Genomic DNA, 25,241 nt, shown 5'->3' on the forward strand with positions numbered 1-25,241 from the left:
TGTTAAAACTCAACAATAAAAAGGCAAATAATCTAATTTGAAAATGAGCAAAGATTTGAATGGATTTTTCCCTGAAGGAGATTTACAAAGAGCCAGTAACCACATGGGGAGGTAAAAGATGCTCAACATCATTAGTCATCAAGGAAATACAACTCTAAAACATCATGCAATGCCATTTTCACACCCTCTAAAGTTAAAAAAAAAAAGAGAGACCATAGATTTCGAGAAACTGAAACCCATGTACACAGATGGTAATAAAATTTTGTAGCTGCTTTGAAAAATAGTTTGGCAGTTTTTCATAAAGTTAAATACAGAGTTACTGTATGACCTAACAATTCCACTCCAGGTATAGACCCAACAGAAATGAAAACATACATCTAAACAAAATCTTATATGTGAATGTTCATAGTAGCATTATTCATAACAAACAAAAGAGAGAAAAAACCCAAATGTCTACCAATTGATGAATGAATAAATAAAATGGACACACACACACACACACACACACAATATTATGTCATCAGTCATTAAAAGAAATGAAATATAGATCACTGTTACCTTGAACCAGCAAAGATCAACCTGAGAACACTGTGCTAAGTGAAAGAAGGCAGTCACAAAAGACTATATTATATATGATTCTATCTATAATATCCCACAATAGACAAATCTAGGGAAAATGGATTAGTGGTTGCCAGGGGCTGTGGGAAGAGGGAATGGAGAAAATCATGAATGGGCATGGTGTTTCTTTTTGAGGTGATACAATGTTCTGGAGTTAGATAGTGGTTATAGTTGTACAACTTTGTGAACAGACTAAGAGCCACTGAATTGTATGCTTTTAAAGAGTGAATATTATGGTCTGTTAACAGGTCTCAATAATGCTGTTAGTTTTTGAAAAGGGAGGCACCCAGGGTGTGAAATTTAAGGAGGCACTCACTGTCAGGGTCACATTAAGTACAGGGGTTAACCCCTAAGAGTGTGTGCCTCTTTACATTTAGTTACCTGGCTTGCCTCTCTCCCTAATTCAGACCCTCAGGAGAATGCACTAATTCAGGTTTGAATTTGAAATAGGAAGAGAAATCTGCTGCAGAAAGTCATTTAATCTGTTCTCTTCCTCTGGACATCATCACATCGACAAGAAAGGCTTCTAGTTGCTGGGGTCTCTGGTCACTGGCCACGAGGGATGGGAAGAGTGTGGGTATCTGATGACCTTTCGAACAACCGAATCAACCATCCGCAAGCCCGCCCTGCGTCAGCACCCCCATGTGCTGAGGCAGTCCAGCTCAGTCTGTCTGTTGCCATCACTTTGGAGATAAATGGTAGCGATTGCATACACAGCAGCACCAGAGCCCAAACACCAGCAGGGGAAAAGGACTCAGGCCCTAGAAGGTAGGCCGCCTGGCTTCTGTGTCTGGGTTCAGAACAGCTAATTAGTGTGGGATCTTGAGCAGATACTTTATTCTAGCTGACTCTTTCATCTGTGTAGGATGAGCGGTGTGGAATAAGACCCACAGGCCTGTCACTCCACCTTTGCTTCTGGAAGTAGACAAGCCCAGGCTAAGCTGTCGCCTCTCGCTCGCGTCCCCGGCGTGTTCTCCACTTGTGAGCCAGCGCGGCGGTACCAGCCTGACTCACCTATCCGTTTGAAAGTGCTTTTCCTTTCACAATCGGTTTGGGAGGCAGTCAGCCCTTCCAGTGACCCCCGCAGGGCCTCACACGCGAGACGGGGCCGCGGAGGGTGGGGGTGGGGGTGGGGGTGGGGTGGGGGCGGGGGCGGGGGTGGGGGGCGGCCGCAAAGCCGGCCTGGGACTAGACCCTGGCCGCGCCCAGCCGGCGGTTACGCGGGGGCGCAGCTCACGCACCGCCCCCAGCGGAGGACAGGAAGCGTGGAGGTCGCCGGGGCGAGCATAAAATTCTGCGGCCGCTCCCTCCCGACGCGAGCTGGACCCGGGGAGCGGCTCTTCCCGGAGAGGTCGGCATAGGCCCGGACGACAGCCACGGGAGGAGCGCGGCGGTGCCGAAGTGGCAAGTGGGGGCGCCCCGGGGCAGGGCGGGGACGACGGAGGACGTGAGCCCCCCAGCGCTCGCGCTCAGACACTGGACGCGAGGGCCATCTCTGTAGAAGCGAACCGGAGCAGGTGGTGCCTCGCCCTGTTCACAGAAACAGAGCCTCTTTGGATCGCAGCCGCACAGTGGTGCAGCTGTGGCCGGTCCCAGAGCCCAGGCCACCTGATTCCCTCCTCCACTGTCTTGTCTCTGCGCTTCCCAGGTCTCTTCCTCTCCAGCCGCCTCCCTCCACCTCCCCACCCCGCCGCCCTACTTCTTCACCCCATCTCTCTCCTAGGGATCCGCGCACTGACCTCTCCCTACCTCTCCTCTTTCCTGCTGAAATCACCATTCTGCAGCTGTAAATCCGAGCACTATTTACCCATCCTAATTCTTCCAGTCATTCCACACAAACTTCTGGAGCCCTTCCTTTTCCCTGAGCGCTCTTCCAGGCCCGCAGGACCCGCGGTGCCACACCGCCCCTGCCGCGGGAGCTTGCAGCCTAGTGGGACCACAAGCAATGAGAGACGGAGTTGCAGAGAAGAGTGAGCCAGCCGCCAGGGTGGGTGGAGCTCGTGAAGGGAAGCCTTCTGAGACCGGGGTGTTTGGGTGGAGAGGGAAGCTGAGTGCCATTAGCCAGTGCAGGTGTCGGGGTGGTGGATAAACGGTGTTTTCCTTGGCCCAGGGGTGCCTTGGAGGGAGTGAAAGGCGGTCAGGATGGCTAGAGGCTGATGCTGGAGCAGGGCGAGGAGGTCAGGTGGAGGATAAGCCCTTTAAATGAAGTGAGCTTTGAGCTTATCCTAAGGGCCAGGGGAATTTTTTTTTTTTTAAGTTTATTTCTTTATTTTGAGAGAGAGAAAGAGCGAGCAGGGGAGGAAGGCAGATAGAGAGAGAATCCCAAGCAGGCTCCTGCTGTCAGCGCAGAGCTGGAGTGGGGCTGGATCTCACCGTGAGATCATAACCTGAGCTGAAGCCAATCCACTGAGCCACCCAGGCATCCTGAGCCATGGGAAATTTAGGAGGAGGGCTGTCCAAATGGAGTGAACTGGGTGAGGGGGGGGGGTCGTTCTGTTCCGAGGAGGCAGCAGGGAGAGGGAGCAGGTGGTCCAGACTAGGTGCAGGCTCACAAGTATACGGGTTCCGGAGCCATTTGGGCAGCAGAAGGCAGGACTTGCTGATGGGTGTGAGGGGATGAGGAGCCGCAGGAAGGAGTCAGGGAGATGGCAGTTGGGTGAGTGAGGGTATCATTTCCACCCTTACCTAATTGCTTGGTGGGCTGGGGGATGGTGGCGGCCATGTGTTCAGGTTCAGCTGTGTGGTCAGCAAACCTGCCCACTAACATTTACACTTCTGACCTCCGTGGCTTCATAGATCCTGGCCTCCCTGTTCTTGGTAGTTTTGCTCTTTCTTGTACCCTTCTCCGTTCCTCCTCGCCTCTCTATTCTGGTGTTCTGCAGGGGCTAGTCTTCGTCCTCTGGTGCACAGTCTCCATTAGTGGCTTTTGCTCTATCGAGTACAACTCCCAAATCTTGGGAGTAAAACTCTCAAATCTTGCTAAGTTAGCAAAATATTCTAAAACAAAACAAAAGCAAAGTTTTCTCAGCCTCTTTTCCAGTGTTTGAAGGTCACGTGATGTCTAGAGGCTAGGGATCATTGGGCACTCTGAGTTGGGTTATGGGCTATCGGGAGTTAATTGGCCATCTAGGGGGTAGGGCTGCTCAGCTGGAGAGCACACTGGCTCTCCCTAGCTGGTTGATGACCAGTCACTGTAGATAAAAGGTCCTTGCCTCACAGTCAATTTAAACCCACCTGCAGCCTGTCTGTCATCTCTTACCAGAATCTCAAACATTTCTCAAGTATCAGCTGACAGATAGGGAGACTGTGGCCTTTTGCATAGCTGAAACTCTCAAAAGTGCTCTTCATAAATGTATGAAAGAAGAAACAGTATTGGGGCACCTGGGTGACTCAGTCATGTGAGCCTCCAGCTTTGGCTCAGGTCATGATCTCAGGGTTTTTAAGTTCAAACCCCTGCATCCAGCTGGTTGCTGACAGCACACGGAGCCTGCTTCAGATCCTCTGTCTTTGTCTCTCTCTGCCCCTCCCCTGCTCATGCGCTCTCTCTCTCCCAAAAATGGATAAACATTAAAAAAAAAAAAAAAACAAGCAGAAGAAGGAGAAACAGTATTATGGAGACCAGGCTAGAGAACAGGCTAGAGAAACTAGAATTTTTTTCAGTGGGAGTTTCCCCCTCCTCCCCCTCCCCTGCTTCCCTGACACCATCCTCCTTCTCCCTGATGTCCTTCTCGTCAGGTGGGAAGAGCTGGTCCTTATGGGAAAGGATTGGACTTCACTGCTCCTGGGAGACTGAGTGCTGTGTGTTTGTGCCAGTGAATTAGTGCTGTTAATTCCTGAGGCTCTCAAGCTGGTTTGATCTCTGCCAGTACCATACTTCTCTATTTACCTTAAAATGGGGACTCACTTTTCAGATGGGGAGCAACAAGAAATGGGTTTTCCTCCAACTTAAAATGTTTATGAGCTTTATTATTTTAAAACAAGTACAATTCCAAGATTGCCAGATATTTGATCAATAGCCTTCAGAGGTGTATTAAGGCAGCGTTTCTCTTTATTCTCTGGTTCCAGAGCCTGTATCATGGATGCCCTTTCTGAAGCAAATGGCACCTTTGCCTTTCACCTTTTAAAGATGCTGTGTCAGGACAGCCCGTCACGCAACGTGTTTTATTCTCCTGTGAGCATCTCTTCTGCCCTGGCCATGGTCTTCCTGGGGGCAAAAGGAAACACTGCTGCCCAGATGGCCCAGGTAAACCTACCTGTCACTCAGGAGAAGGGACTGCCCTTTCAGTTGTGATGTTCCATCACCCAGCTTCATACCTCATACTCCAGAATTGCCACAAAGCAGAATGGGGAGGGGTCCTCGTGCATACACATGTACATGCTTATATCAGGCAGGTGGGGCTGCCTGGGGAACAAGACGCAAAGGGCAGGGCTGGGAGTCTCTTTTGCTGAGACTTTTTTTGGGAAAAGTCCTCTAATAATTTGGTTAAGACTATCAAAATCTTGTCCTAGCATCTTGTTTAGAAAATGATACTGAAGTTATTTGAAATCTAAGCAGTTAAGATCTCTCATTTTTGAAGTAAAGACTTCATAACTGTAATTATTCTTTGGTAACAAAGGGTAGGTTAATATCTCTTTCAAGTCATTAATACACCAACATGCCTTCCTGGTAAGGGGATGGACAAAAATAGGCAAATGTGGATGAAAAGGCATGTCTTTATTACATATACAGACTGTGTGTGGACTAGTTTAACAAACATTCAGCAAACGTCTGAAAATGATTAAGAATCAATCCCTGTCCTGAGGGGGTTTTATAGAGCAGGCAGAGGACATGTGCCTAAGATAAAACCTACAAGCTTATCTCATGCTCCCTGCGCACACCTTCACTACAGGAGGGTTGGTGTGGCTCTTTGTTTCAATACCACTTTCTTTTCTCTTGACAACCCTTTCTGGGGTAATTGCTTATCTGAATCATTTTTCAGCTTGTGACCTGAGAAGTGAAGGTTTATGTGTAGAGAGGGGCTTCTTTGGGCTTACCGAACTTTTCTGTGTTTTAAGCTAGCTGATGAATCCTTCTGGGAGGTTTTATTTTGTTTATTTTTTTTTTGTTCTTTTGGGTTTTTTTGAGAGCCTCAAGATTGTTCATTTACCTTGTATTCAGAGACATCAAAAGTTCCTTATCCTTCTGTGCTCAACTAGACAGTAATGGCACTCAATATGCTGAATATGCATTGCTACTTATAGCATTAAGGGAAGTTCTTTTAAAGAACCAGTGTTTGGATTCTGTATAAACTGACAAAGATTGCCTTGCCTACTGATTGTATTTATGCCCATTTCTTCTTGAACTTACCATGCTTTTAACTGTGTTGTTGTTTTTTTTAAATCTTAGAAGCAAATTTTCCTCTATTAGGCATATTTCATACTTATGTTTTTCTTGGGATGCAAGATTTTATAATAGCCCCTTTTCTGAATCCTTCTTCTCCTTGTCATTCTTCCTATTACTTATTTTTTTAATGTTTTTATTTTTGAAACAGAGACAGAGCATGAGCAGGGGAAGGGCAGAGAGAGAGAGAGGGAGGCACAGAATCCAAAGCAGGCTCCAGGCTCTGAGCTGTCAGCACAGAGCCCGACACGGGGCTCGAACTCACGGACTGTGAGATCATGACCTGAGCTAAAGTTGGATGCTTAACCGGCTGAGCCATCCAGGTGCCCCTCTATTACTTATTTTTAAACAAGACAGATCTATTTAGGCAGAAAAGCCAACTCTTACGCCTCTGTTTTCTGTTCTCTCTCTCTCTCTCTCTCTCTCTCTCTCTCTGTCTTTTTCTCTCTGTATCTTCTCCCCACCTCCACATAGTATTGCTCTAGTATGTATTAAATCTGCAATTTAAATGAGAACAGTGTAGGGGCACCTGGGTGGCGCAGTCGGTTAAGCGTCCGACTTCAGCCAGGTCACGATCTCGCTGTCCGTGAGTTCGAGCCCCGCGTCAGGCTCTGGGCTGATGGCTCGGAGCCTGGAGCCTGTTTCCGATTCTGTGTCTCCCTCTCTCTCTGCCCCTCCCTCGTTCATGCTCTGTCTCTCTCTGTCCCAAAAATAATAAACATTGAAAAAAAATTTTTTTTAAATAAAAAAAAAATAAAAAAAAATAAATGAGAACAGTGTTCTTTTAAAGGAAAATTTTGTAGAGTATTTGAGAAAGAATTTTCTCTTTAAAACTCCATAAAGAGTTTTTGAGATCAAAGAACAATCTTGATTTTTGTTTTAAAGTTTATTTATTTTGAGAGAGAGAGAAAGTGTGAGTTGGGGAGAGCAGAGGGAGAGGGGAAAAGAGAGAGAGAATCCCAAGAAAGCTCCATGCTGTGAGTGTGGCACCCAATGTGGGGCTTGAACTCATGAACCGTGGGGTCATGACCTGAACCGAAGTCAGACATTTAACCGACTGAGCCACCCAGGCACTCCATTTTGATAATTTTTAAAACTATTTTTCTCAACAGGTGCTTTCTTTAAACACAGAGAAAGATATTCATCAGAGTTTCCAGTTACTTCTTACTGAAGTGAACAAACCTGGCACCCAGTACTTGCTCAGAACAGCCAACAGGCTCTTTGGAGAAAAGACGTGTGAATTCCTCTCAGTGAGTTGAGTCAGCAGAACAATAAAAGTTGTATTTAAAATATAGAGTCTGAAAGAAAGATCCTGGAGAACCAAAATTAATGGTGGACACTTTTAAAACTCATAATTCTACGACTGTGCCTTGAATTATTTAAAATTTGACTACTTGTAAAATTCATTTTTCCATTTCTGGTTGGTTATGGCTTAGGACTTATTTATAAACTCTGATATTTTAGTACCTATTAGGCTAAGATATCACTTTTAAGAGATGTATACTTATTTTAATAAAAAGTATATAATATTCAAATTTTTGGAAACTAAACTTTATTTAGGAATATAGCCACATTGAACACTTTTCTCTCCAAAGACCTTTAAGGAATCCTGTCTTCAGTTCTACCATGCTGAACTCGAGCAGCTTTCCTTTGCCAAAGCTGCAGAGCAGTCCAGGAAACACATCAACACTTGGGTCTCAAAAAAGACTGAAGGTCAGAATTACATGTTACTGTTTTTTTTTTTTTGCCTTCTCCTCCTTCTCCGTTTCCTGCTGCCTCCACCTTCCCCTACTTCCCCTCCTTTTCCTCCCTTCCCTCTTCCTCCCCTTGCTTTTCCTGCTGTTCTGATTTTACTAGTGTTTCAGATGGTCAGAGTCATGCTGACAGGCTGGGCCTCATGGCATATTTGAACCTTAATGGACTCACAGTGGTTCTGATCAGAAGCTCAGGTTTTCAACAACGGAGACTTAATTTTTTCCGTTCTCCGGGGACCAGAATGACTGATACAAATGTCAAAAGAAATTCATAGACCAGATTTCCAGTTTAGTAACTTACACTGAAGCGTACTTTCATGTGGCCTGTGATGTTCACATGTTGGGTGGGTTCATCACCTCCATAGGAAGGAGACTACTGGTCAGATCTCCCCTGAGTCATACACTTGGGCTTCCTCTTTCTAAATTCTATGTGGACCTACCACCAGCTTTATCCTACACATTAAGCTTACTTATTCTGCTTCTTTCATGTTTTCCACTTCCACTCCCTTAATTAGATTTGGTAAGCTTAGATTTGATAGGTCAACTGCAGACTGTCTCTCAGGGCTGATCAATCCTGCAGACCGAAATCATCCTTTGTTTGGCATTGAGCCTTATTCTTTTGTTTTATGGAGTGCCACGTTCTGATCTTGGCCGCCATGATCAATGATGTATGATGTTTGAACCATTCAGGACCCTCTGTACCATTTCTACTTAGTACCACTAGGAGCAGTCCTATTTCTGTCAATAAATCAGACAATCGAGAATAGACATTGTATTTCTTTAAAGAGTTAGCAGTTATTGCCACCATTTCTTGGAATATTTGCCACTTATGCTATCTGGAGGCAGTGAATTAACAGGGATGCTCTTAGTTCATCAGAAAGGCAGTTTGATATCCAGGGGAAGAAGGGAGTATCTTTCACTTGCCCACCTTACCTTTTCCAGGAATGTCTGCTGTTTGTTTAGAGGATCAAAATAGTAAAATCTCTTCTACTTGCTTCCAGGAGCTCTTCAGTGCACCCAGACTGCCCATTATCAGCTCTTTCCCCGTTGAGCCGTTCATTCTGGCTGCCTCTGACATGTTGATGTAGTTGTGGAATGTTAGCACTGGTTACAACTTTGCTGCACTAAACCAAACAATCCCATTTCACCTCTTGAGATAACCCAGGTCCCTCCAGACCAGCCCTCCAGACCTGCTTGCCTCGTTGTCTGACCGCATGTAGTGTTTTTCTTTGAGTGATTTAGAAATCATTTGCCGTCTTCAGCTTTCTGGAAAGGCCTTAGTGACCTGACCATGAACACCACGTGTATGTGTTGTGTTTGATTTCTGTCCATAACAATCCAAACTGAGCAACTTTGAAAAATGAAAAGAATGTTTGGTTCTTGACTAGTAACCAAGGGTCTGCCAATAAACCTTATCATGATTTATTCATCCCATGTTCTATAAAAATCACCTGAATGTGCTCTCTACTTTTCCTGGAAGGTAAAATTCAAGACCTGTTGCCGGATAGCTCGATTGATGCACAGACCAGGCTGGTTCTTGTCAATGCCATCTACTTCAAAGGAAGGTGGAATGAACAGTTCAACAAAATGTACACAAGTGAAATGCCTTTTAAAATAAACCAGGTGAGAGAAGCTTTCAGAAATCCTGCTAGTGTTTCAAGAAGAAATTGAATGGAAAAAACTAAGTTTGTAAAAGCATAAATGATTGGTTAAAAATAATTTTGAAGGGCACCTAGGTGGCTAAGTTGGTTAAGCATCTGATTCCAGCTCAGGTCATGATCTCACGATTCATGGTTTCAAGCCTTACAATAGGCTCTGGGCTGATAGTTCAGCGCCTGAGCCTGCTTCAGATTCTGTGCCTCCCTCTCTCTCTTCCCCTCCTCCACTCTGCTCTGTTTCTCTTTCTCTCAAAAAAAGAATAAACATAAATTAAAAAAATTTTGAAACAACATATTTATAAATGGAATTTTAAACTCAGTAGAAAAGAACAGAGGAATAAAAATTATTTGCTGTCTATAATTTTTTGCATTTTATTACTGCTCCTTCTGCCTCTGATAATCTCTCCTATCTTCATTGCTGCCACCTAGTTCTGGAAACTCTCATAGAAGACTTTCTTCTATTCCCAAGTTGCTAAACAGAAAGCAAAAAACAAGTGTTAAGGAAAGAAAGTGTGATATGTGTGTGTGTTGGGGGAGTGGGTAGAGGGAGTGAATATTTCTTTTTTTTTTTTAAAGAGAGAAAGTGCTTAATGATTTATTTATTTGTTTTTTTTCAATATATGAAATTTATTGTCAAATTGGATTCCATACAACACCCAGTGCTCATCCCAAAAGGTGCCCTCCTCAATACCCATCACCCACCCTCCCCTCCCTCCCACCCCCCATCAACCCTGGGAGTGAATATTTCTTTAATCAGATATTTAAAAAATTAAAATGAGTAGTGACTTGAATTAATATTAATTAATCATTATTAATTTAGTATTTATAAATTTCTAATATTAAAACTGACAAAAATCTTAGTCTTGATATTGAGGTGTAACTTCAGCCAGGTATTAAAATAGCTTGCCAAATCCCCAGCAAACCACCCACCCCCCACAAAAATACCATTTTAATGTAATCTGGAAACACACTGTATAGGTGTTTTGGGGGGCTTAAGGTGTACTTTACATAATCAGCCCTTGAGGTACAAAGGTGGGAGGTGGAGAACTTTTCTAGCATTGATTTTAGAAACTTTTCTAATTTGTATAATAGCTGATCTGTATCAATTTGAAAAATAAGTATAAAAAAAAGAAAAATAAGTATAATACTCTAACTTCTGCATGCATATACCTCTTCTGTATTTTGAGAGAGAGAGTGGGGGAGGGGCAGAGGGCGAGAGAAAACCTTAAGCAGTTCCATCCATGCTCAGTGCCAAGCCTGACGTGGGGCTTGATCCTGTGACCATGAGATCCTGACCTGAGCCAAAATCAAGAATCCGACACTTAACTGACTGAGCCACCTAGGTGCCCCACTGCTTCTACATTTTTAAAAAGTTATTTCCTTGGATTAGAGTATCAGAATCAGAACAACTGGATTTAAATACATGAAGAGATATTAATGTTCTTTCTACTTGCGGGCAAGATTGCTTTCTGAGAGGGTGTGTCCATACACTACCTGTGACATTCCTGTGAAACTCTTAAATTTCTTCCCACCTTATCACAAAACCTTTCTCTAGTTAAAATGAAATAATTTTCTATTTAATTTTATGTGACTGTATCATTTCCTTGGATATGTTTTATTTTTGTATACATATATTTTTAAAGTTTATTTATTTTGAGAGAGAGAGAGAGTGCACACAGTGCACACAGTGTGAGCAGGGTTGGGGCAGAAAACGAGGGAGAGAGAGAATCCCAAGTAGGCTCCATACTGTCAGTGCAGAGCCAGGCACAGGTCTCGAATTCACAAACCATGAGATCATGACCTGAGCTGAAATCAAGAGTCGGATGCTTAACTGACTGAGCCACCCAGACACCCCTCCTTAGATATAGTTTAAATGAGGACAATCTGATTTCCTCCTCCGGAAAATGCAGAGTATCACATTTATTTTGCTGAGTAGAACATCTTTCTTAGGATACCTGTTTACAAGAGATGCCTTGTAATGGTGACAGGAAAGAGTTGGAATTAGCATATGAATATTGTTCCCATCACGGGTACTGAAAACACTCCTGGAGTCAACTCTACGTCTTTTGGAAACTTTTATCGCCTCTTTCAATAATCTGTTTTTAATTCCATGCTCCTCTGTTTATTCCCATCAGAAGGAGCAGAGGCCAGTGCAGATGATGTTTCAGGAAGCTACATTTAAACTTGCCTATATTGAAGAGGTGCAGGCCCAGGTCCTGGAGGTGCCCTATGTGGGTGAGGAGCTGAGCATGCTCATTCTGCTCCCGGATGACAATGTGGATCTAAGTTCGGTGAGATGAATCCAGTGACAACCTTCACATCCTTCCTGATAGGATAGAACTCAAGCACCATTTCCAACATTTGTGTTACCTTTTAAGTTGATGATATGGGCAACCAGGCAGCAGAGCACAGTATTCAGGTACTCGGGCTTTGGAACCAAACTGTTATTCAGGACCTACTTCTCCCGTTATTACCTATGTGACCTTGCCAAATTACTCTGTTTTCTAAGATGGGGATGGTGATAATATCTCCTGATAGAGTTAGTATTAGGATAAAATGGGCATAGTTCAGGGAACAAGCTTAGCACATTGTCTGGTGCATCATCAGCCCTGAATAAATGTGATTCATTATTATTATCATAGTCATTGTTGTTAGCATTATATTTTAAATACTAAGAACCTGAAACTCAGGAGGGCAGAGCCAGAAACAGCTGGAAATGCCACTCCCCACTCATTCTGCTTCCTTTCAGCATGGATCCCTACCTAGTATGAGAGTCAGCCACAGCCCAGGAGCTTCTAGGGACAGGCACTAAGTGGCACATGGTGCTCCCATGACCTAAGGGGCCTGTGTGAGCAGAGCTGCAGCCATTGGCTGTGTCTCTGTCCATCCCCGTCCCCCTGCCACCGTGTCTCTTCTTCAGAATGTGTGCAGGATTGCAGGATTGCGCCTCTGGCAAATTGTTCTTCTGGGTGGACTCCACCAGGAGCCTTTTCCCATTTTTCTTTTTTTTTTTAAGGTTTTTTTTTTTTTTAATTTTGTTTATTTTGAGAAAGAGAGAGTGTGTGCATGCGCACACGAGCTGGGAAGGGGCAGAGAGAGGGAGAGAGAGAGAATCCCAAGCAGGCTCCATTCTGTCAGCACATGGAGCCCAAGGCAGGGCTCAATCTCACAAACCATGAGATCTTGACCTGAGCTGAAACCAAGAGTTGGATGCTTAACCGACTGAGCCATCCAGGGGCCCCTCCCAATCATTTTTCTTACCAGCAATGCCTCATCTTCAAAAAATAAGCACAGTTTATAAAAAAATAAAAAAGAAAATCACAGTCAGCTGGGCATTGATGATTGTCAGGATAAAAGATGTCTCCTAGACATTGTTGGGCAACAAGAGGAACAGCCACTGTCTTTGTGCCTCTGGGCTGTTTGAAGTCTTCCCTGCTTGGCAAGGAAGCCACCCATGTATTTAATAGCACAAGTATGAGATCTCACAGATTTCCTGGCAGATAACAGTGCCTGCTGGTCTTGCGTGACAATCAATACCCATCTATGCGAGGAGGAAGAGTATGTGGGTGTGTATGTAAATATGTACTAAAGTATGAATTTCAAAATCGAATTCTGGTCTTTCAGGTGGAAAAACATCTCACTTATGAGAAATTTAGAGCCTGGACCAAGCCAGACTGTATGAAGAGTACCGAAGTGGAAGTTTTCCTTCCGAGATTTAAACTGGAAGAGGATTATGACATGGAATCTGTGCTTCAGCGTTTGGGAATGGTTGATGCCTTCCAGGGGGACAAGGCTGACTTTTCAGCAATGTCAGCTGAGAGAGATCTGTGTCTGTCCAAGTTTGTGCACAAGAGTGTTGTGGAGGTGAATGAGGAAGGCACAGAGGCCGCGGCTGCCTCAGCCGTAGTGGTCGTGGAGTGTTGCATGGTATCTGGACCAAGGTTCTGTGCTGACCATCCCTTCCTTTTCTTCATTAGGCACAATGCAGCCAACAGCATTCTGTTCTGCGGCAGGTTTTCTGCTCCCTAAGGGTGAGCGTTTCCCGTGTCCTCCTGTCTTGCACCACAGCCCTGTGAACATGGGTCTTTAAAGCCAAGTGCCTAGGTGATGAGGGCAGATTCCTCATCCATCTGAATCTCATGCTTGTCCACACTCAGCTCTCTCCATACTGACTACTCATTTGCCCTACTTAGTCGAGATCATGGGACAATAGAACTTAATGATTCCCTGTTGTATTTAAAATGTAGTCCAAATCCCATAGGATGGCATACAAAATTTTCCTAGATGGCTCCAGACTTCTTCCCCACTCATTCCACATGTAACTCATTTTAGTTACACCATGTTCTGCCTTGTACCTCAAAACTTGTTGCATACTTGTCTTAGCCTATTTCAGTAGTAGTACATGCTTCTAGCTAAGACAACTGTTTTATAGTTTTCCTGGTACATGTGCTTCTTAGAGTTTCTTTAATGCACATTTTTATTTTATCTTTGACATTCATGCATCACCAAGTATGTGGAAAACAGGGCATCAGGCATTGGAGACAAAGGGGCAGAGTCATGGTCTTTTGACATCTGGTCTTTAATACTCATGCTGGAATGATGTAGCTTTTATGACAGCCAGATTGGACTAGGTAACGTCCTTAAATGTATCATGTGACCCCCTTGTAGGGATCAGACATTCTTCCTGTTAATTATATTTCTCCACCTCCAACTCTAACAGTAAAAATTTCATTCAACTCTTAAAGCTCATTTCCAATGTCATCTCCAAGAAATTTTTCCTTTTCTGCATTAGCAGAGGTGCGTCTCCGAACTCTCAATTGCACACAGAGGAAGGGCATTGCTCTTATGGAAGTTGTTTGATGTATTAGTTATCTCTGTTCTCCAGCTAGGTCTTAAATTCCTCCGGGGTTGGGAATGTATTTTACATGTGTGTGTGCCACATACAATGCAGTTAGAAGTAATTTGATCACACATGAACTCTAATTTTTAAAAAAGTGATTAGATGTCAGTGATATTATTTTTTTGTTTTTTTTTACTAAAGTTTATTTTGAGAGAGAGAGAGAGAGAAAGAGAGAGTGGGGAAGGGGCAGAGAGAGAGGGAGAGAGTGAGAATCTCAAGCAGGCTCCGCACTGTCAGAACATAGCCTGATGTGGGGCTTGAACTCACAAATCATTGAGATCATGACCTGAGCTAAAATCAAGAGTTGGTTGCTTAACCTACTGAGCCACCCAGGTGCCCCATTATTGTTTTTTTTTTTCAAAGAAATTTTTTTATTAAAGTGAAATTCACATATCATAAAATTAATCATTTTAAAGTGAACAATGCAGTGCAACATGTGCAATCATCACTTTTACCTAGTTCCAAAAAATTGTCATCGCCCTAAAGGAAAACCTTGTGCCCACTCAGCAGTTCCTCCCCATTCTCTTCTCCCTAGAGTTCAGAGACGGTCACTTAAGATTTCAAGGACCCTTATCAGCCTCACTGGCCAGGGCACTGTGATGAGCTGTGATGAATTATAAGAGGAGGTACAGGCAAGCTGCAGAAAGGGGTAAATCTCTTTCATGTGGAATGTGTGACTGATGTCTCTCCCCCAGGGAAATCACCCAGATCTCTAGACCTCTCCCAGAAAAGAGGGATTAGCGAGAAGCTTTTAAAAGGGTATTTGGGAGAAAATTTTCCTAAGACAGCTGTGGTAGTGCTAGTACCCACTCCCCCAACCCCTGTGCAGGGGGGAAGCAGGGGGAGACAGAGTCTGTTAAGTGAGCTTGGCTCATACAGAGACATCAAGAGAGCAAGACACAGAGAGGGACAGAGATGGACAGAGATAGATACAGAGACTCTGTAAGTGAGCTGACTCGCGTCCCCTGAATATACCAGGCATTTGGATACTGCTCAGGAGAAATGTCCAGGAAATGCAAATATTGATCCCAACAAACCAAAATGGGCCAAACTAGAGTTTCCTGGCCACTCTGGGCTCAGCTTCTGGCCTGTAAAAAGAACAGTTTGTGACCTGAGGGTGCAGAAGGTTCACAGAGCTGGGCCACTTAACAGTGAAGGGCAAAAGCACTTGGAAATATTGCCAAGCTTCTAAAAGGGAGTGCTGACTGCTGGGACCAACAGCCTTTCTTCTTTGTTATCGGGATTTGGACTGCTTCTCTGACTTCCCAGGACCTAAGGTTGTTTGCACAATGTAGACAGGACAAGGTGAAGTTTCCAGTCCCAGACCCATGATGTTAACCCTGAAAGCTGACTCCTAATACTTCCCTCCCCACTCTCTGCTGTGGGAGCTGGGTACTCACCTTCCAGGGTTGTTAAATAAGTAAGTTCAGTTGGACAAGACTTCCAGCTCCAACATTCCACAAGCCTATATTTCTGGATCTCTTTTTGACAACCAGGCAAAGATGGCATCAGCACAGCCTAAGCCACCTACTCCAAAGAGAGGCAGGCTCCATTGAAAAACTGAGGTAGAGAAAAGAAGATCTAGTAATCCCTTCCTCGTTTTGGGGAAGGGGGAAATAGCATCTGTTAAATCCTATGTGCCAGAGACTGCGAGGCACTGCAGGATACATTATTTTACTTGATCCTCCTATCAACCTGGGAAGATTGAGAAGGAAACTGAGGTTCAGAGAAGTTAGGCAACTCGTTCAAATTCATTCAGCTAGTAGGAGACTGGCAGAGGAAATGAAGCCAGAGCTTTCAGACCCCAAAGCCAGAGGCCAGAGGGGGAGAGCCTCTGTGAAACACACGCCCTCTACTCCAAGATGCACAGGCTCACTGCTCACCCCGCCTTGCCCAGACGCCATCCCAGCAGCTTAGCTGTTCCACAGTGGAAACGTTATGCTGCCAGTGTTTTGTCCTTGTTTTCTTTAAACATCAAAGGAGTCTCTATTGCCGGAAGTTTCAAGCGAGGCGGGCTGGAGGGCGAGAGTAGCTGGGATCCCAAACCAGATCTCTCCAAGGAAGGATGGCTCATTGGTGCCCCAGGCCCCGTGCCACCATTCTGGGAGCCCCTGGATGGATAGCATGAAGCGGTATACGGTCTAGCAAAATCCCTGGAGTGAGGCCAAGTTGGTCCGGACCTCGGGTGCTGTGATGGGGGAGAGGGAACAACAGCTTTGTGACGTGGACGAGCATTCTGGGGTGTCCAGCGCGACCCCGCCCCCAGCTCCTAGCCCCCGCCCGCCGCGTCGGGGCAGTCTCTGTCTCGGCCCCGCCCTCGCCCCGCCCCCTCAACGTACCGGCAGCGCCCCCCCCCCCCCCCGCCCCCCTCTCCCGCCCTTGGGACTGGACTGAAGAGGAGGGGAAGGAGCTGCTGGAAGCTTTAGGAGAAAGGCAAAGTTGGGCGTCTGATTTCGCTTTTCAGCCGCCAGCTGGCTCCTGTCTCCCTGAGAACCTGGGGCCCGAGGGGAGTCATTTTGGCTTTGGGAAGGGACAAAGAAAGAACACCAGAATCTAAGCATCTGGTGTGTGCTTGGATAGAAAACAGCGGGCTGCGTTGTTTAGTAACTGCAGGTGCACTAGCAGGGACAAGCCCTCACTGTCCACTTTCTTGAGAAGGCCAGGGCTCTTGATTCCTATTCAGGGAGAACTTCAGAGTAGAAGTTGGGAGGGTCAGCAGGGCAGGCTCTGAGAGCCAGGACGTTATGTCCTTATATGAGCACTGATTTTAGATAGGAATTAGTCACTGATTTGGGGAGAGAAGCCTGATGAGACTAATATTTAACAAATATGCACCAGTGTGGTCTCATTGGTTGTGTTTGGCCAGCATTTATTCGGACTGGCCACTGCCCAGGATACTCTCACCACTGCCTGGCACCTGCCTTCTGTAAGGTCAGCTCTATGACCCCCTCCCCCCACTTCCTAGGAAGCACCCTCTCCTTGGTCAGTGGGGCTTCCCAGAGGTAAGCTGAAGATGGCAACCCAGTCCAGGTTTGGGTTCCAAGGAGAGAGCTCTGTGCTCCTCTCAGTCCAGAGCCTGAGGAAGCAGAGCTCACAGGCAGGCATTCAAGTCCATCCTGGTTCTCTTGGCAAGGTCTGGGAGGGACTCAAGTCCTGCAGGGACAAGAATTGGGACAGGGTTCTGGACTTACCCAGGGCAAGGAGAGGAGGGGCCTTGGCATAGCAGGAGGACCCAGTGGGGTCCACAAGAAGACCCTGGTCTAGGAGTGCTCTGGCTGGGGGCCGAGCATAAATCTGCCCCCGAGTAGCCTGAAATTCCAAACTCAAGATCCTCTGAGACTGTTTTGATCAGTCTTACATAGTAGCAGAGCCCAACGGCAGCATAGTGGTTAGGTGCCTGAGTTTTGTATCCAGACAGCCTGGGTGTGACTCTTACTGTGCCACTTACTGTTTGGAACATCTTAAGTGACTGCCGCTCTCCATGATGGATTTCCTCATCTGGAAGGATACCTATCTCAAAGGGTATTTTACAAATTAGCGTTGTGATATACTTGGGACAATATGTGACTGGCAGTAAGAGCTCAGTAAATATTAGCTTCTGTTACTGTTTCAAGTTAATCAGATTGTTCTCCTCTTAATGCATAGTGAAGGCCACTATAAATGGGGAATGAAACCTTTTATGGGCAGATGGTGAAGGAAAGAAATGGAAGGAGGAAGAGATGGGCCTTTATTGATGAATTAATGTAAAAGCCAGGGAAGTAGGTCCAGGGAAGGACCTGGGGCTCCCTATGGGGCCATCTTTGGACAACCAGAGGCAGTGTAAGGGAAGGTCATGCGTGCTGAGTAGGGCAGGGGAGAAGCGTGATTGCAAGCGAAGGGGCTAAAAAGGAGCGGTGATTTAGGTCAGACAGACGTTCCCTCCTTCTTGTCAGATGGCCTCTGACATCTGAGTGATGCCAGTGGCAGCTCCCTCCCTTGGCAGGCATAACTGCCTGCTCCATTGCCACCCAACCTTCCCTGGCCATCACCCTGCTTTGCAGAGTCTTCTGAGTGAGAGTGAGTAGAAAAGGGAAGAGGCAGCTACTCAAGACCCCCCTCCTCCCCCACTTCCCTGGGCGGTACAGCAGCCAAGCTTCTCCCCTCCAACACCTTTAAACACTCTGCTAACTCTAGGAGCTACCTGCCCTTGAGGATAACCAACTGTCGAACACACAAAACACATTTCTCTCTGTGCTCTGGTTGCAGAACCCCCCACCACAGGTACCCTCTCTGAAGCAAATGGCACCTTTGCTATCCATCTTTTAAAGAAACTATGGGAAGAAAACCCCTCACACCATGTGTTTTTTTCCTTCCCTGAATGTCTCCTCTGCTTTGGCCATGATCTTCCTGGGGGCAAAAGGAAATACCACTGCCCAAATTGCAGACGGAGGAGGAATTGTGTGTTGTCATTAGAATCATTTACCAAAAGTGTCTGGGTTTCCTCCGTTCTAGCACATGGCAGGATTGTTTTCTTCTGGCTCCCTTGTGGGGCCAAATGGCCAGTTCTGGCCTCTGGGTTATGTGTAGAAGGGACACACACAGGAATATTAACCAACAGTTTGAGGTCCTCTAGAATTCTTTTTGTCCAACATGGTATGGGCAACATTTGTGATGACAGCTACTCTACTGGCCTGGGTTCCCCAGTTTACCACCAACCTATCCATAATGGAAATACAGTCTGAAGATTAAATGACTCTTTTTTATTTTAAGCCACCAAGATTTGGGGGATTATTTGTTACCACAGTGTAACCAAGCCTATCCTGACTGATACAATCACACATTAGTTTTTTTCATACCTTCATAGAGCTGCTCACGAGGACTTCTTCCAGTACTATTGGAATGAGAAAGGAACTGAAAAATGTGGTAGGACCTTGAAGATAATTTCCTCCATGGCTCACTTTTCACATAAACTCAGGGGTGTTGTTTCATGGGAAGGCCCCAGGCTTGGAGTAAGTCAATCAGCTCTTAAGTCTAGGCTCTGCCTCTGATCCACTAAAGAACTTTCCTGAGACACATAACTTTTCAGAACCTTATAAGAGATAGATAACAGCAGTGTGGCTTACTGCCTCATGAGACATTTGTAATCTAGTAAAATATGTATGTGAAAGTGCTTTATAAACTGTTTAATAATGTTTATATTAGCCATACAAATGTTGATTGTATAATACTGAAGATTTTTCTAGTTCAAAAAGTTTCTGTGACTGCAGAAGAGGTTTTTCAAGAAAACAAATCCAATTTTTACACTGGAAACCCATATTGTAGGTGGAGAAAGTGTTGGCTGGCCTGAGAAATAGTTCTGAAGATGGACAGAATTATACACCAGATGTACAGCTTTAAGAGTGTGAGGACCTTCTGCCTCATTCACATTGGTTCCATTTTGAGAGTCCTCTCTTGGATGTCATCTCTGCTCAGGTGCTCATGTGTCTCCTCTTTTGGAGTTGGGGATTCTACTTGGCAAGACTTCTTTGTTTCACCATCTTGTGTTCTCTCCCCTAGGTGAATAACTTCCTTGTCCCTCCCTCTGCTCTTCAAGTTCCCGTCTGTATGTCATGGAATTCCAGAAAGTCAGAGCTGGAATGGCCACTGGAAACATCTAGACTAGGGGTTCTCTTTGTTGGCTGCATAGGAAAATCTCCTGGGGAGCTATTAATGTTATCTAGGCCTGGATATTTTCCTTTTTTTCAGAGTACTCCTTTGTAGTGTTTGACTTTTTATCATAAATGTAGTTTTAACAATAAACATAATTAAATCAGTAAAAAGATAATGATATGCACATTGAAGTTTCTACATAAAATTAGTTCTCCTTGGCTTCCTGGATAAGGAGTGAGGATGGATGGGACAGGTTAAAGACAGGTCTACTATTAAAACAAACAAAAAAACAAACAAAAAAACCCACAAAAAAACAAACAAAAAAACAAAACACAAAAACATCCCATGCCTAGCTTCCGCTGGGAATTTTCATTTAATTCTTTTAGGTTGGTACCTCATGGTATTTAAAAAAACCTCTATGTACTACCAGGGTTGAAACACATAGATCTAGTCCAGTGGTTCCCTGGAGTGTGGTCTCTGTATAAGCAACATCGCAATCACCTGGGAATTTGTTAGAAATGCAAATTCTTATGCATCCCCACCCCAGACCTCATCAGTTCTGAGGATAAGACCCTCCAGGTGGTTCTGATGCATACTAAAGTTTGAGAATCGTTGATCTAGCCCAACTCCTCATGCCACAGGTATGGATGAACCTGAAGCTCAGAGGTTAATAGGCAAGTTGACGTCACTTCTGGTTCTAAGGCAAGATGGAGTAACAAGTATTGGATCTGCCCCTCCTACTGTAGTTAACCATAAAACTGGACAATATATATGAACGAACTGCTTTCAGGTATTGGGTAGATGGTGCAAGGCTGTGATCTTTGAAAGAAGGGCAACATTTAATATGAGATCTATATTCTACCTGAGTGCACTTTCCAAACTGTAGCACAGGAAGAGGAGCCAAACTCCTTTGGGCGGGACAAAGATCAGAGTCCATGGTTGCTGGTGCAAGTTGCATTTGCAGAACATGGTGCCATGGAAGGGGAAGAAACACAAAGTCTCTCCTAAAGCATACACAGGAGTTTCCTTGAGTCTATGAATACTAAGCTGCAAGCACAAGATTCTGTGAGATTTGGCAGAGCCAGACTGGGTCATGAGGGATGAACCAAGATTCCAGATTGCATGGTGCTGCAGTGCAATTAGATTGCATTGTTAGATTTCTGACCTTACAGAGTTAAGAAACCCCTGCGAAACAACTTGGGCATCTAGTTCAGAGTCCAGGAAGCCCAGGCTTTAGTACTGTGGCTAACGTAGCCCAAGAACAAGGGTTAATGTAGACCCTTCCTTAGAAACCTAACCTCTGCAACATCAAGCTGAGCCACCAAATAAGAACAAAACTCAATTGGGGTGTCTGGTGGCTCAGTCGGTAAAGTGTTTGACTTTGGCTCAGGTTATGATTTCGTGGTTTGTGAGTTCAAGCCCCATGCTGGGCTCTGTGCCAACAGCTCAGAGCCTGGAGCCTGCTTTGGATTCTGTGTCTCCCTCTCTCTCTGCTCCTCCTCCACTCACTCTGTCTCAAAAATAAACATTAAAAATTTTTTTTAAATATTAAAAAAATGAAAAAGAACAAAACTCAACTGTATTTGAAAGAAGGCAACGTAATAAAAAATGTCTAGAATGAGTAAAAAATTACTAATTATATGAAAGTGTAAGTAAATATGACTTATAACCACGAGGGGGGAGGGAAGCAGTCAACAGAACAGACACAAAAATGATACAAATGTTGAAATTAACAGTCAAAGAGTATAACTGTTATAAATATGTTAAAAAATTTGAGGAATACATGGCATAATGAATGAACAGATGTGAAAACCCAATAGAGAAACAGAAACTAAATACACACACACACACAAAGAACATTCTAGAATTGAAAAACCTGAAATAAAAAACTTGGTAGATAGTCTTAACAGTGGATTAGACATTTCCACAAAAAATATCAATGAATACATTACGACTTTTACCTCTACTTCAGTATGCATTTATTTCTTAAAAAGATATTCTCCTACATAATTATAATACCACATTCACACTTACCAAATGAACAGTTATTTCCTCACATCCAATCCCTATTCAACTTTCCCTATGGTCTTGAAAATATCTTTTATAGCTCTTTTCTTCTCATGAGAATTTATTATTCCAGGAGACTTATAAAAACAAGCTTTATGGCAATAGTCATCAGAAAATAATTTATCTTTTAGTTATCTCTGCATTTCCCATTTAATGAGCAGCAGTGTGTCTCATAGCTCAGTAATGTGCTCGTGGCAGCCAAAATATCTGAGGTATTTGAGGCAGCTTCCTTTGATTCAGCTCAGTTTAAGGAAAATAAGAATGTTGTTGACTTTGGCCCAGAAGATGAGGATACAAAAAAACAAAACAAAACAAAACAAAAAACATAACAACAACAACCCAAACTTCACCTTGGCTGTGGTCTTTGACTGACATTACAAGTGGAAAGTCCTCCTACATTTGTCAGCTGAAGCCTGCCTTCCAGCAGGCAGCTCTGAGAAGCTCCATTACTCTTAGCATCCTGTGGTGGGGGTTCTGAATAATTCATGATAGCCACTCTTTCGGTTTCATAGAGGAAAACTTTAATCATAAGGGAAAAGGAAATAAGGAATCAAACAACTAGAGTAAACATAAAGAGGGAAAGAAGTGTAGAGAATAAAGAAGGCTTAATTTATCAAATCGGGTACTCACAACATCCAACCTTCTGGCTGAGGAAGCCCCACAGTGAACAGTCCTGACTGAGGGTCCTGGACAGAGTGTCCTCCCCTCAGGTGAGACTTCCAACTAACTATTCTGCTCCCTCACATCAATGGAGATCAAAACGCTGTGAGTCATTGCTCATTGTTGCGTGCTCAGTGTTGCCCAAGCACCAGTTCTTGGGAGAAAGAGATGGTTTAAAAATTAAATGCAACTTAGGTTGTGGCAGAGCAAGGACAACTCATTTTCTGAGACATTAGGCTCCTCTCCTGGGGGAGGAGAGGGCCTTGTTTGTCTGCAAAACTCCAGAGCAAGCCATCCACATTGAATGTGCCAGCCGTGCCCTCCCCAGACCTGGGAACCCTGGGGCCCTGGCCCTCTGGCTGAGACCTGAGGCATTGCTGAAATGTGTGAGGGACTGTAAGAAACATGAAGACAGGTCAGACATGGTCCTGTTCTGCAAGGAGTTAACCATGGATGAAAGAAAAACAAGTTTATGTTTAATACAAGGGAGAATGTGATAATGGAATATGTGCATGGAATAATTTTGCAATTTAGAAAACACTTTTAATCCATTTGGGTGTTTGGTTTTTATAACAGCTCTAGGCTGCAGGCAAAGCCGGAACCATTATCTTCATTTTACAAATGAGGAACTTAGGACAAAAAGGTTTAGAAATTTGTCTAAGATGGCATAGACAGTGAGTGGTAGCACTGGGAGTAAAACGTAGGTGTGGGGCACCTGGGTGGCTCAGTGTTAAGCTCCCGACTCTTGATTTCAGCTCAGGTCATGATCCCAGGGTCATGGGATTGAGTCCCATGTCGGGCTCCACTTGCGGTGTGGAGCCTGCTTGGGATTCTCTCTCTCTCTCTCTCTCTCTCTCTCTATCTCCTCCCACCCCCCCTACTGCATGGTCTCTTTCTCAAAATAAATAAATAAACATTTAAAAATAAATAAATAAAATGTAGGTGTAATCAAAGAGACAAATAAGAGAGGAGGATGGACCTTGTTAAAAAGAAAACCACAAGCCCCAAATGGCATTACTCGGGCTGAGTCCTCAGACTGGGGCTTAATAATATATTTTTTAGTGTTTGTTTATTTTTGAGAGAGACAGAGAGAGCATGAGTGGGGGAGGAACAGAGAGAGGGGGGAACAGAGGATCTAAGGTGGGCTCTGTGCTGATGGTAATGAGCCCAATGTGGGGCTTGAACTCACAAAACCATGAGATCATCACATGAGCTGAAGTCAGGTGCTTAACTGAGCCACCAAGGTGTCCCAATACCTGACTTAACTGCAGTTTCATTTCTCCCCAGAAATACGGTCTTAACTGGCCAGTCAGAAAATTTTCCATCACAGGGGCCTTCTCCATCCCCAAAGGAAGATGAGGTCATATGCATGATAAGACTCCTTAGTTTTCCCTTTAAGGAAAAGGGCCCTTGCCCAGAACAATCTTTACCTTTGGCCAGCTACTTTCTTGCGCCACCATCTTTCTTGAAAAACCTTCCATTTTGTAGGAAGGTAGAAGGAGGGAAGGCAGGTAAAATTCTTAAGGCCTGTTCTCTATCCTGGCCTTTTTGACTATAAACAGCTGAGCCCCACTAAGGTGAAGTTTTCCTGTCCGTTTCCCCCCTCCACAGTAGGAATTTCCCCTCCTACTTCAGGAATTTAATTCCAGACTATTTTCAGGTCACCCCTCATGCAGATAAGAAACTAGTTGATAGCCACTTGTTTTGATTTGCTGTTCCAAGTCTCAACTCCCCTTTTCTCAGGAAGGCACACCCTGGCTGGACTGGGACCCCACCGTGTGTTCCCATAACCCCTGGCCCTCCTCCTCAGTTCTCAAATGGCTCTGTTCTACCCACAGTTTTAAATTCCCACCCACTTGCTCTGTGAGGGTTCAGAGACCATCTTATCTAACACCAAAGTGGAGCTTAACACAAAAGGTTTTTATCAATACTTAGTGAATTAACACTTCCCCTCTTACCTAAAATGATGCCTAGGCACTTACAGTTTCCATTTTCTATATTTATGTAAGGAAAGGTGCTTTCCTATCCATGAGCACCTGGGCCACAAAATTTCCTGCCACTAAATGTGGTGGAAGGGACAGCCCTTAGTGAGTGGGGCATGGGGAGCGTGGTTTGAGTGGCCCCACAGCCACATCAGGCACTTTGACTTGTCCCCCATCCAGGCTTGCCCTTCACAGAGGACCCAGGTGAGAACAGTTAGAAGCAAAGACACAAAGTGCGGCCAGCTTGCTCACCCATCTATGTGTTAAATAACATTTTTTAGGAAAAGCAAGAAAGGTGTGCTTTAGCTGATACTGCTGAGGCCACATCTTGGGAACTCTTTTATTAATCTTTTTTTTTTCCTTTTTTTTTTATTGTGGTAAAACACACCCAACGTAAAATTTACCATCTCAACCATTTTAAGTGTACAGTTCAGGGTCGAATATATCCATGCTGTTGTGCATCCATCATCACCGTCCACACACAGAACTTTGTCATCTTCCCCAACTGAAGCTCTGCCCCCATTAATCACTGTCCCCCCCCTCCCTCTCCCCCAGGCCCAGCACCCACCCTTCCACTTTGATGACTCTGGGGAC

At 44.6% G+C, this 25,241-nt stretch overlaps 1 protein-coding gene and 2 long non-coding RNA genes across 12 annotated transcripts in view; 2 read left to right on the forward strand and 1 right to left on the reverse strand.

The window, feature by feature from the left end:
- The window catches only part of SERPINB9 (serpin family B member 9), a 59,391-nt gene extending 45,232 nt beyond the window's left edge, over window positions 1–14,159 (forward strand). Inside the window, exons 1-7 of one of the 7 annotated variants that reach the window (XR_006597614.1) lie at window positions 1,197–1,386; window positions 4,684–4,861; window positions 7,111–7,248; window positions 7,594–7,711; window positions 9,233–9,375; window positions 11,546–11,829; window positions 13,035–13,232. Coding sequence is in view for 6 of the 7 variants with exons in the window: in XM_006931498.5 (XP_006931560.1) it covers window positions 4,694–4,861; window positions 7,111–7,248; window positions 7,594–7,711; window positions 9,233–9,375; window positions 11,546–11,701; window positions 13,035–13,439 (1,128 nt within the window). In the remaining variant the exon portion in view is untranslated. The other 6 variants (XM_006931497.5, XM_045057194.1, XM_045057193.1 and 3 more) reach the window with 6 other exon arrangements.
- On the reverse strand, window positions 9,708–16,630 carry LOC123385318. 3 transcript variants are annotated; one of them, XR_006597617.1, is made up of 3 exons: window positions 16,194–16,584; window positions 15,711–15,870; window positions 9,708–9,882 (listed from the first exon to the last, which is right to left on the reverse strand). It is a non-coding gene; the product is annotated as an uncharacterized LOC123385318 (long non-coding RNA). The 3 variants fall into 3 exon arrangements; XR_006597616.1 differs by lacking the exon at window positions 9,708–9,882 and adding an exon at window positions 14,658–15,398; XR_006597615.1 differs by lacking the exon at window positions 9,708–9,882 and having other exon boundaries at window positions 14,658–15,870; window positions 16,194–16,630.
- A 46-nt stretch (window positions 16,631–16,676) lies between these two features.
- LOC109499601 lies at window positions 16,677–20,122 on the forward strand. 2 transcript variants are annotated; one of them, XR_006597618.1, is made up of 3 exons: window positions 16,677–17,832; window positions 19,612–19,761; window positions 19,846–20,122. It is a non-coding gene; the product is annotated as an uncharacterized LOC109499601 (long non-coding RNA). The 2 variants fall into 2 exon arrangements; XR_002156945.2 differs by having other exon boundaries at window positions 16,677–19,761.
- Window positions 20,123–25,241: the final 5,119 nt, after the last annotated feature.

Source organism: Felis catus, chromosome B2 (assembly GCF_018350175.1).
Source record: "Felis catus isolate Fca126 chromosome B2, F.catus_Fca126_mat1.0, whole genome shotgun sequence".
In the NCBI taxonomy this organism is placed as follows: Eukaryota; Metazoa; Chordata; class Mammalia; order Carnivora; family Felidae; genus Felis; species Felis catus.